We start from the raw sequence: 12976 nt of genomic DNA on the forward strand, positions 1-12976 counted from the left end.
AATGAAACCAATTAAGCACCTGGCAGTCAAGCCACTCACCATGTGTTTGGCAAAGCTCCCACTGGGACCAGTGTTGCGTACCAGGTGCCCTTCAGAGGGGAAGTTAAAGCTGCCAGCATTCAGATTTTCTCGTGTGGAGTGATTACCAAAGAGAACAAATGGCTGCCTATTAGGGCTAGAGCGGCAAATTAAAAACGTGATTAGAACAGATTCCTGGCCAGGGCAACTTCCCAGTGGGTGAATTCCCGGGCTTCTCTCAGTGCCGTCCCGCAGTCTAAGCAAAGTGGTCAGTATCATCTATCTAATGCTCCTTGCTGGTCAGGAAGGGATGCCAGATGCCTTGGACTCCTCTCACTGACTCATACGAATTAGTCATTTAGGGACATAACTAAATCCAAGCCAGATTTTTATTTTCAGCTTGTCCTACTTCTTCATAACAAAGTTCTGTAAGTTTGCAGTGATGGAGCAAAATCCTAGTTTTATAAAATAGCATTTTAATAGAAACACAAACTTTAAAGAATGACAGCAGTTGTGATACTCAGACTGTAGACAGACTACGATAGAGCTGTTAGCAATTCCTGAGTAACTTTTAGGAGGGAAGGAAGAGGGTAGGATTGCAAGTGTTCTCACCACCACTACCTGCCCCTGTACCCTTTCCCTTTTTCCCTCCTCAGTTGGCTAGACTTGCCAGTTTTTTGTTTTCACTTTCTGCTCACTTCTCAGCCCACTTCAATGGACACCCTCAGTCAATTCACTCAAATGGCTCATGCAGAAGCCACCAAATGCCTTTCATGTAACATATAGCAAACCCAATGGATGGTGGTTAGCCCACCCTTCCTTGGTCTCTTAGAAGCGCCTGACACCCCTCTCCATGCAAAAGCTGCTCCTTCTCGGTCTCCCTCATCAGTCCTCCTCCTCCTCCTCTATCTGGCCTCCATATATTCCTAGGGTTTTACCTTCAGCTGTCTGCCCTGTTCTCCTCTTTCATCATCTACTCCTTCCGGTCCTTACAGTACATAAACAGTACATCATCATCATTCAGGGACTGAGCCAGACCTAAGAGGCCTCCTTTGACTTTTCCTGCTCCCTCACCTCTACATCAACACCACAAATTCACTCCTATTTCCACTTCCCTCCACCTACATGTCCACGAGCCTAGTCCATACTGCCATCGTTTCTTCCCTGGACAACTACAACAATGCTTCCACGTAGTTTCCTGCTCCCACTCTTCCCCTGCTATAGTCTATTCTCCACATTGCACAGAGGATGATCTTTTAAACATGCAAAGCCTTTCATGCCTTTATGTTATTTTCAGAAGGGCCAAAATCTTTCACATGGCCAACAAGGACTTGCATGGTCTGGCCTGGACAAGTTCTTTAGGTCCATGTAAGGCCACTCTCTCCAATTCTCATACTTCAGACAAGCTCTCCTTCTCTGATGTTCCTTATGTTCTCATCTCAGGACCGCTACTTTTCTCCCTTCTCTCAATTATCTGTACTCATCATTCAGATCTTCCCCTAAAGGAGGTCACACTCTCCAGTTACAGTTGTCACAGTACCATGTTCTTTTTTCCTTCATGACATCAGAGTTTGTAATTATACACTTCTCTGTGACGTTGCATGATTAATGTCTTATTTCTCCACCACACTATATACTCCGAGGGCAGAGACCATGTTTGGTTTTTGGTTTTTTTAACCCTGTATCTCTTGCTTATTATGTCTTATATTCTCAATATTCAATGACTAAAGTATATTTTTTAAAACCTGTCCTGCTATGGACCAAATGTTTGTCTCCCTGTAAATTCATATGTTAAAATCCTTACCCCCAAAGTGATGGCATTAGGAGGAAAGGACCTTTGTGAGGTGATTAGGTCATAAGAGTGGATCCCTAATCAATGGGATTATAAAAGAGGCTTTTCTAAAAGAGGTTCCAGAGACTCCTAGGCCTTTATTCCATGTAAGGTTACAGAGAAATGATAGCCATCTATGAGGAAGCAGGCCCTCACAAGACCCCAAATCTGCCAGCACCATGATCTTGAACTTCCCGGCCTCCAGACCTGTAAGAGTTAAGAGTGTGTGTGTGTGTATGTCACTCAGTTTGTGGCATTTTTGTTAAAACAGCTAAAAGAGATTGAGAGTTTCCTTTACCCCCTACCCTTTCTTTAAATTGCTCTTAGTGTTGTACCACATGGAAAATTCTTTGCATTTCTTTTCATTACTCTTAAATATACTTCCCTGCCTTTATGATGTAGCTCAATGGGATGGGCATTGTCCCGCAAACCAAAAGGTTACAGGTTTGATTTCTCAATCAGGCACATGCCTGTGTTCCAGGCCAGGTCCCCAGTTAGGGGAGTGCAAGAGGCAACTGATGGATGTTTCTCTCGCATATGGATGTTTCACTCCCTCTCTCTTCCCCTCTTTTCCTCCCCTCTCTCTAAAAAAAAAAAAAAAAAAAAAAAAAAAAAATTTAAAATACATAAAATCATAAAAAAAGAAAAAACTTCCTTAAGCTTCAGTAAACATGACTGATTTTTCTTCTGACGCTTAATTCAAGTGACGTGACACTGGGCAGAAAAAGATGACTGAAGCCCAGTTAGGGTAATGTGTTGCACTATCAAATTGGATTGGAATTGGGGAAGAGAGAAAGGATCTACTCTCATCCATCCATTAGAGGAACTGTCCTCTGCTGGCCTCTCCTGGTTATCATGACAACAGTTGCTGAAGGAAACATATCAAAGAAAGCAAATGCACATGCACCCTCATAGCTCCCCGTCTTCCTGGAGGTGAACCTTTACGAATGAATGATCCCTCTTATTCCCCACAAGCCACATGGCCCCTGCCCAGCCCTGGAGCATTCTGCTTCCTCTAGCTTTCATGGGCCAGGGGTGGAATAAAAAACTCTTTTCTTTAGATTTCAGCAAGCTACAATATTTTAAAAGCTAGTTTACTATAAATCTACATTTTTAAAAAATATAAAAGCAGCGACACAGACAATTTTACACAGTATGGATTTCTTACCCTGTGATGACTAAAGTCAACCCATATTTTTCTGATTCTAGCTTCGGGACATAGATGCTCCTCCACCTCTGACCTCCTTTGTCAGCCTCACTTTCTCTATTACCATTCACATTCCCCAAGAACCTCACCTGTTTTCGGTTATATGGCTGGAGATCATTCCATGACTGAAATAACTTCTGAATGGCTAAAAAATAATCCAACATTGTATATATTACGATCACAATTTTATAAAACAATCACAAAACCTCCCACGTGTATTTTTATGTATGTATAAATATATATACACATAAATAGTGTGTGCGTGAGAGGGGGTGGAGAGAGATGTATGTTTGCAGATTGTTATAAGAATATGGAAGGATGTGTGGTAGATAAAACATGAATACTGGGGACAGGTAACAAGAAAAAACCCCAACAAAGAAAAAAGGCTGCAAAAGAAAAAGAAAGGAAAAGGAAAAGAAATTTTCAAATTTTATAGTTTTTAACTACTGAAATGAAATTGGAATAACCACCATCTATGGTCCAAATTACTAGCCATGTGGGAATTTTTTCTTCTATTAAAATTTGTCCTTCATTTTAAATAAAGGAATATATTAATTCTAATGAGCTAATTTAAATACACCAACGAGGAAGAATCCAAGGAACTTAGAAGTACCCTGACAAATGTTTCCCAGGAAATCACAGAAGTATTTCTCAGCTGTGCTATGCACAGTGCTAGGCTTAACACTAATCAAAAAAATGGTATGTAGGATCTATGTCAACAGGGTTCAAAAATTTTAATCCCCTTAACCAACATGTATTGGAGTTTTTCCCCCCCAATTACATAACTAATACATGCATACTTTAGAATACAATAAAAACCACCTACAATTTAAGCAGTATTAACATTCTGGTATATTTTCTTCAAATCTTTTTCCTAAGGTACATCCATATAGTATGAGTGTACCAAAGTTTATTAAGTAGTCCTTTATTCTTACAAATTTATATTGCTAACTCAAATAATACTGTAATGAACTTTCCACTAATTTTATCTGAAGCTCTGATTATTTCCTTAATGCAGATCTAGAAATAAAATTATAGGGTAAAAAGGCAGAACTACAGTGACAAATTTTATTTCAAAAAACTTTTATCAATGTACACTTTCACTTAAAATACAAGATTATGCTTATCTTGGGGTATCCCCATAAGCACTGTCCATTAAATGTCCATTTAAAAATATATTTGCCAAGCTGATAAATGAAAAATAGTACTTAATTATTGTTTGATTTTATATCTCTTTGCTATTTAATGAAGAATAGTTTAGGTATGTTCAATGGACATCGATTTCCTTTTGGAAATTAACTTTCATTAATATCCTCTGGATGTTTATCAATTGGAGTTTAGATGTTTGTCTTACTAATTTATAAAACTTCTTTGTATATTAAAATAACAATAGCTAAAGCTTAGCGACAGTTTGCCATGTGAATTGTGATAGGCATTTAAATGTATTATCTCAGATTATCCTAATAACAGCCTATGCAGTTCATTCTATCATTATCCCCTCTCTAGAGATGAGCTGGCTAAGACATAAAAGTTAATTAAGTTATCCCAGGTCACAGAGCTAAGTGAATTGAATAACTGGGATTCTAACTCGGTAGGCAATTGGGAAAAAAAGATAAAATTAGATCCATATAGTACATCATACGCACAAAAAAATCCCAAATGAATTAGGGATCTATATTTTAAAAATTAGCCAGCAAAGATGGAGGAATAGGTAGATACACTTTGCCTTCTCGCACAATCAAAAAAAGGATGACAACAAATTTAAAAACAAAAAATAACCAGAACTGCCAGAAAATCAAACACTATGGAATTCAACAAAGGAGATAAAGAAGAAACACTCATTCAGAATGGTAGGAGGGGCAGAGACAGGCAGCCGGGGAGGAGAGGACTCACAGCAATACGGTGGCTAGAGGACCAGGCGGTCCCACAATCATTTGCGGATAAACCGATAAACGTGAGGAACAGCTGGGAAGCAAGACAGACCACAGGATCTAGGGTTCCAGTGAGAGAAAAGAAAGCCTCAAAACTTCTGGAGGTAAAAACCTGTGGGGGTTGTAGTGGCAGGAGAAACCTCCAGCCTCACAGGAGTCTGTTGGAGAGACCCGCAGGGTTCTAGAACATATACAAACCCAACCACCCAGGAATCAGCACCAGAAGGGCCCAGTTTGCTTGTGGGTAGCCAGGGAAGTGACTGAAAGCTGGCTGAGAGCCAAGCAAGTGGTGTCGTTTCTTCTCGGAACCCTCCCCCACAGGTAGCATCGCAACTCAGTGACCTGGGTTGCCCACCCCCCCCCGGCAAATATCTAAGTCTCTGCCCCTTCCAATGTAACAGGAATGCTGAGGGAAAGATATATGGCCCAAACGAAAGAACATCAAAGCTCCCAAAACAGAACTAAGCAATGAACAGATAGCCAACCTATCAGATGCACCATTCAAAACACTGGGGTAATCAGGATGCTCACTGAATTGATTGAGTATGGTCGCAATATGGACAGAAAAGAGAAGGCTATACAAAGTGAAATAAAGAAAAGTATACAGGGACAGTAAAGGGAAGGAAACTGGGAGTCATATCAATGATTTGGAGCAGAAGGAAGAGAGAAACATTCAACCAGAACAGAATGAAGAAACAAGAATTCAAAAAAATGACAAGAGGCTTAGGAACCTCTGGGACAACTTTAAACGTTCCACCATCCGAATCATAAGGGTGCCAGAAGGAGAAGAGGAAGAGCAAGAAATTGAAAACTTACTTGAAAAAATAATGCAGGAGAACTTCCCCAATCTGGCCAAGGAAACAGACTTCCAGGAGATCCGGGAAGCTCACAGAGTCCCAAAGAAGTTGGACTCAAGGAAGCACACACCAAGGCACATCATAATTACGTTACCCAAGAGTAAGATAAGGAGGGGATCTTAAAAGCAGCAAAAGAAAATGACACGGTTACCTACAAAGGAGTTCCCATAAGGCTCTCAGCTGATTTCTCCAAAGGAACCTTGCAGGCAAGAAGGGGCTGGCAAGAGGTATTCCAAGTCATGAAAGACAAGGACCTACATCCAAGATTGCTCTATCCAGCAGAGCTATCATTTAGAATGAAAAGGCAGATAAAGTGCTTCCCAGATAAGGTCAAGTTAAAGGAGTTCATCACCACCAAGCCCTTATTATATGAAATGTTAAAGGGACTTATCTAAGAAAAAGAAGAAGATCAGAAACTATGAACAGTAAAACAGGGGAGGGGGAAGGGGAAAGGTACACAGAAGAAGCAGCATAAATAGTAGGTACAGAACAGGCGAGGAGAGGCTAAGAATAGTATAGGAAATGGAGAAGCCAAAGAACTTTTATGTACAACCCATGGACATGAACTAAGGGGGAGGGGGTGGAATGCTGGGGGGAGTGGCAGTGTAAGGTGGAGGGGAATAAAGGGAACAAAAAAAATATCGGACAACTGTAATAAACAATAAAATATTAAAAAATAAAAATTTTAAAAATTATGCCCTGGCTGGGTGGCTCACTGAATTGAGTGCTGTCCTGAGAACCAGAGGGTTGCCAGTTCAATTCCCAGTCAGGGCACATGTCTGAGTTGCAGGCCTTGTCCCCTATGGGGGTGCATGAGAGGCAACAACACACTGATGTTTCTTTCCCTCGCTTTTTCTCTCTCTTCCCCTCTCTCTAAAAATAAATAAAATAAATCATAAAAAAAATAAAATTTAAACCACAGAAATACCAAAAAGGTGAATTCCTCTTTAAACTTAGATTAAAGCCTTTACCTGCACAACAGTTCAAAATCCACAGGCAATATAAGAAAATAGTAATAAATTTATATAAAAATAAAAAATATGCATGACAAAAATAAACTTTAAAAAAGCATTTGATAAACACTGAGGAAATATCTGAAATATATACCATAGGCAAAAAATTCACAGACTAAACATATAAAGAACTCTTTAAAACTAAGGGAAAGAAAAGATCTAAAATCTATGCTCTGCAGTTCAGTTAATACTATTATATTCAGTACAAATGTTAAAATGGGAAAAACGCATGAAAATATAAAATGGCCTTCAGACAAAATAGAAATTAAAATAATACCAAGATACCATTTCCCATCTATAAGACTGTCAAGAATTGAAAATATATAAACACATTCTATTGGCGAGGTTGTGGTACAACAGGTACTTGCAGATATTGCTGCTGGGCATACAAACTGTACAACTCTTCTGAAGGGAAGTTCAGTAATACTACATATGCACTTACCGTTTGACCCAGCAATCCCATTACTAGATATACAAACCTCCAACAATATGAAAATACATATGCACAGAGCTATTTACTATGTGACAACAAAATATTAAACAACCTATATATGCATACATAAAATAAGATAAATCCATAGAGTGGAGTACTATGAATTATAACAAAAAGTAAGGAAGATCTCAATGAACTGACCTGGAGAGAGTTCTAGGATATATTTATTGTTAAGTGAAAAAAGCAAAGTGGAAATGACTACATATAGTATGCCACCCTTCAATAAATAAAAGAAATGGATATAAGAAAATACACATGTGCCCTGGCCAGTGTGGTTCAGTTGGTTGGAACAATGTCCCGTAGACCAAAAGGCTGTGGGTTTGATTCCCGGTCAGGGCACATACCCAGATTGTGGATTTGATTCCTGGAAGAGAAGGCAACCAATTGATGTTTCCCTCACATTAATGCTTCTTTCTCCTTCTCTCTCCCCTCCTCTCTCCAAAAGCCATGAAAACAAACTTCCTCAGGTAAGGATAAAAACAATAAAAAATAACACGTTACCTGATCATTTCTGCAAGTGACAAAAGACACAGCAGAAACTGCAGAGATTTGTTACCCATTGGCAGTAAAGTGAGTGGAAAAGAGTGAAAAGAAGGGAGGAATGAGAATGAAGTAGTAAGAAGTAAGGCAGGACATGTCACTGAGTAGAACTTTTAGAGTATCTTTCACTCTTAGAACCAGTAATGAGAGAAGAAAAAAAGAATCTGAAAAACTGAAAAGGGCATCAGTGACAGGTGGGGCAACTTCATGTGGCCTAATACAGAGATAGTCAAGTTTCTAAAAGAAAAGGACAGAAAAAAAATTGAATGGCCAAAAACTTTCCAAACTTGATGAAAACTGTAAATCCACAGATCCAAGAGGTTCAACAAAATCTAAGCACAAGAAATATGGAGATAATTACAGCAAGACACATCATAATCAAATTATTCATAAACCAATGATAAAAGAGGAAACCTTAAAAGCTACCAGAGCAAGGGAAAACCACTTATGTACAAAAAAAGAAAGATAAAAATCCTCATCAGAAACAATGTGATAAAGGCAATGAACACTTTTTAGGTGCTGAAAAGAAAAACTGTCAACCTAAAATTCCATACATGGAAAAAATATCTTTCAAATAGGAAGGTGAAATAAAGACTTTTTCAGACATACTTCACACCACAAAATATACTAGAGGACATCCTCTGGGGAGAAGGTAATCGTACCAAATGGAAACCTGGATCTACATAAAGCAATGAAGAGCATCCAGAAGAGCAACTATACGGGCAAATAGGTAAGAGTTTAAAATTATTTAAATCTTTTAAATAACATTTTTAAATATTAAAAAGATAACTTATTATTTAAACAAAAAGAGTAGCAATATATTGTGGGACTTACAACATGAGGTAAAAGTAAAGTACATGACAACAAAGATCAACTGCAGTTCCCAACATCAGGAGTAGGGTTTGGTCTGGGCCACATTGGATAAAGCAGTAAAGAACTGAGGACTGGCAGTGCAAGCCCAAGGTAGGATCAAGTGCAAGCTCAAGACTGCTCTTCCGATCATTCCTGTTGACTAGTTTTGGGGACAGTCCTGTGGCTTGGTTCTTAATATAGATACCTCAGTTTACTCACGTAAGTGGGTCTTAGCAAGAACCTAGTAACTTCACTATTGTTTGTTGAGAAAGGTTGGCATTACCTGGAGGTTCAACTGACAAAGATGTACTACTCACTGGTAAAATATTATCCCTAGGCTTATTAATTAGTGCCTAATAGAATTCCTGGCTGACAGAGGCACCACCACACTAAAAAATGAGTATCCTTATAGAAAAGCATAGAAAGAAATCCAACTTTTTACTTATGGGTTGGCATGGGTTAAAAACTTCTTTAGAGGATGCGATGAAGCTTAAGGAAATGAAAATCAAAATGAATGATGATTGGTAGTGTTGTATTCTGAAAAAAATTTCTATAAAGGTAAAAACAAATAAATGGACCGATTTCTTCTTTCCCTTTGATTCTTCCCATACATACCTCACCCGCCTGAGATTCAGAAAGTTCCAGCAGGAAAGGAATTTCTGTGTCAAAATTAGCAAAGAAGCTAGTCCACTGATGTTCAAAAGCCACCAAATCCTAGGGAGAAAATAAAAAAGATAATGCATTTAGTCATTTAAACAAGGTACTTTAGGAAATCAGAATCATGAAACTGCAACTGACCTTGAAATACCAGATCACTCAAATATATGTTGTTTTAAAAGGTGGTAGCAATCTACTAACACATACTACCACTGGATGAACCTCAAATACATATCAAGTGAAAAAAGACAGATATAAAAGGCCACCTGTAATACGGTCCATTTATAGGAAACACTCGGAAAAGACAACGCTATAGAGGCAAAAAATAGGTTAGTGGTCGGCATGGGGCTGGGAGCAGGAATGGAGACTGACTGCAAGTGAGCACAATGGAACTTTCTGGGTTGATGAAAATGTTCTAAAATTCAATGGTGGTCATAGTTGCACAACTCTGTACATTTACTAAAAAAAAAATTCACTGAATTGTACACTTAAAATGGATGAATTTTATGGTGTATAAACTATAATAACGCTGTTTTTTTTCTTTAATTTAAAATATTTTGGAGGAAAAAAAAAAAAGACCTACAGAGAACTGTGACTGCCCAAGGATGACATACCTTGTTGACAGCCACTTGCCTTATCTTCCTCAAAAAAGATTCAAGAAAAGCCAAGCACAAAGTACTTTTTGTCCACCCATCTGCTGACAAAAGCCTGCTGGTCCTCAAATGGAGAGGGCTGTGAGGGTTACACGTGTCCTTGCTCCTTCAAGGTGAGTCTCATTCCCTAAGGCTTCCCTGCTAGTTCATTGTCCTTCCCAAGCCTTGTGGCCTTTGGGTTTCTCATGTAAAGTCTGGCTCTTACCATAGCTCATCTGCTTTATGGCTGACTGCAAGTTACAACCAGTGTTAGGGAGCTTCTGTCCTCACAGGGCGACTGTCGTTTACCCATCACAATTTGGGAGGGAGCATACTTCTTTGAATGCTGAAAAATTTTCAGCTGAGGGCCACAGTATTTCTTCTGCCTAGTCTCATCAGTGTTTCCATGTGAATCCCCAAGCCGGAACGGACCCATTCTTATGCTTTAAAATCACCTTTTAACCAATCCACATTGAAACAGTGTTAGCCAAAGTCCTCAGTCTGTCTCTAAGGCAAGTGGACCAAGCTGCTGCTCCGTAAAGAGCGATATCTTTTGTAACTTACAAGCATTGTTCATAACTCATCAGCTACTCTAATACTTTCCTTCAAGGATTCCCCCATACGAATGATCTTAGCTGAATAGCCCAACAATAAAAGACAAGCCAGAGTTTTTAGCAAATATATTTTTTAACTAATTAAAAAGCATTCATGAGCTAATAGTTTCTATTTTCCCCCTCCATTCTCTCCCCTCCCCTCTGATCTCCATTTTTGTGACTCTGTTCCTGTCCTATGTTTGCTTTGTTTTTGTTTTTAGGTTCAGTTGCTGATAGTTTTGAGTTTGTTGTCATTTTACTGTTCATAGTTTCTGATCTTCTTCTTTTTCTTAGATAAGTCCCTTTAACATTTCATATAATAAGGGCTTGGTGGTGATGAACTCCTTTAACTTGACCTTATCTGGGAAGCACTTTATCTGCCTTTTCATTCTAAATGATAGCGCTGCTGGATAGAGCAATCTTGGATGTAGGTCCTTGTCTTTCATGACTTGGAATACTTCTTGCCAGCCCCTTCTTGCCTGCAAGGTTCCTTTGGAGAAATCAGCTGAGAGCCTTATGGGAACTCCTTTGTAGGTAACCGTGTCATTTTCTTTTGCTGCTTTTAAGATCCCCTCCTTATCTTACTCTTGGGTAACGTAATTATGATGTGCCTTGGTGTGTGCTTCCTTGAGTCCAACTTCTTTGGGACTCTGTGAGCTTCCCGGATCTCCTGGAAGTCTGTTTCCTTGGCCAGATTGGGGAAGTTCTCCTGCATTATTTTTTCAAGTAAGTTTTCAATTTCTTGCTCTTCCTCTTCTCCTTCTGGCACCCTTATGATTCGGATGGTGGAACGTTTAAAGTTGTCCCAGAGGTTCCTAAGCCTCTTGTCATTTTTTTGAATTCTTGTTTCTTCATTCTGTTCTGGTTGAATGTTTCTCTCTTCCTTCTGCTCCAAATCATTGATATGACTCCCAGTTTCCTTCCCTTTACTGTTGGTTCCCTGTATACTTTGCTTTATTTCACTTTGTATAGCCTTCTCTTTTCCCTCCACATTGCGACCATACTCAATCAATTCAGTGAGCATCCTGATTACCCCAGTGTTTTGAATGGTGCATCTGATAGGTTGGCTATCTGTTCATTGCTTAGTTCTGTTTTGGGAGCTTTGATGTTCTTTCGTTTGGGCCATATATCTTTCCCTCAGCATTCCTGTTACATTGGAAGGGGCAGAGACTTAGATATTTGCCAGGGGGGGCGGGCAACCCAGGTCACTGAGTTGCGATGCTGTCTGTGGGGGAGGGTTCCGAGAAGAAACGACACCACTTGCTTGGCTCTCAGCCAGCTTTCAGTCACTTCCCTGGCTACCCACAAGCAAACTGGGCCCTTCTGGTGCTGATTCCTGGGTGGTTGGGTTTGTGTATGTTCTAGAACCCTGTGGGTCTCTCCAACGGACTCTCCTGTGAGGCTGGGAGTTTCTCCTCCCACTGCAACCCCCACAGGTTTTTACTTCCAGAGGTTTTGAGGCTTTCTTTTCTCACACTGGAACTCTGGATTGTACAGTCTCCCTCCCCAGCTGTTTCTCTCGGGTTATCCGCAAATGACTGTGGGACCGCCTGGTCCTCCAGCTGCTGCGTTGCTGCGCGTCCTCTCCGCCCCTCCTACCAGTCTGGATGAAAGTTTCTTCTTTAACTGCTTGGTTGTTGGATTTCCATACAGTTCAATTTTCTGACAGTCTGGTTATTTTCTGTTTTTAAATTTGTTGTCCTCTTTTTGGTTGTGCGAGGAGGCAGAGTGTATCTACCTATGCCTCCATATTGGCCAGAAGTCTCCTAGTGCTGTTTTTAAAAAGGACAGTAATGGTCTCCAACTGCTTATTTTTTTTATGATTAACTTAGTTTTTATTTTTATTCTTTATTATATAAAATAATTAATCACAGATTTTTTTCATTCAAACAAGTTCACTGAAAGTATGTGCATACAGATATACATATATGTACACACACATGCTTTAAATATAAAGTTATTGTGGGATGTGAGTTAGTGGGGAAATAATACATGATTTCAATTTAGAATTTAACAAACTCAGAAGTAGTTGGTTTTTACTGTAATTCTAGGTTCAAGTGAAGTCTGTTACTTCAATATTCTTTTTTAATCATATTTTATTTATCAGTTAAAGTTGTCATACAATATTATGTTTCACACACCACTGATTAGATACTATATAATTTACTTCAAGTGATCAAGCTGATAAGTCTTGTACCCTTCAGACAGCATACACAGTTATTAGAGTATTATTGACTGTATTCATTATGCTGTATTTTACATCCTCATGACTATTCTGTAACTACCAACTGGTACTTCTTAACCCCTTCACCTTTTTCATCCATCTCCCCAACAACCCTCCCATCTGGCAAC

At 39.3% G+C, this 12976-nt stretch overlaps 1 protein-coding gene across 1 annotated transcript in view; it reads right to left on the bottom strand.

Annotated features, from left to right (window-relative positions):
* DNAAF9 (dynein axonemal assembly factor 9) overlaps positions 1-12976 on the bottom strand; it is a 120556-nt gene that overhangs the window by 64800 nt on the left and 42780 nt on the right. Inside the window, exons 8-10 of the mRNA XM_054573974.1 lie at positions 9358-9456; positions 3146-3201; positions 40-175 (exon numbers count right to left, since the gene is read on the bottom strand). Coding sequence (XP_054429949.1) covers positions 40-175; positions 3146-3201; positions 9358-9456 — 291 coding nt within the window. The remainder of the gene's footprint in view (positions 1-39; positions 176-3145; positions 3202-9357; positions 9457-12976) is intronic.

Source organism: Pteronotus mesoamericanus, unplaced genomic scaffold (genome assembly GCF_021234165.1).
Source record: "Pteronotus mesoamericanus isolate MK-2021 breed Mesoamerican mustached bat unplaced genomic scaffold, CSHL_Meso_final contig_25, whole genome shotgun sequence".
Lineage (NCBI taxonomy): Eukaryota > Metazoa > Chordata > Mammalia > Chiroptera > Mormoopidae > Pteronotus > Pteronotus mesoamericanus.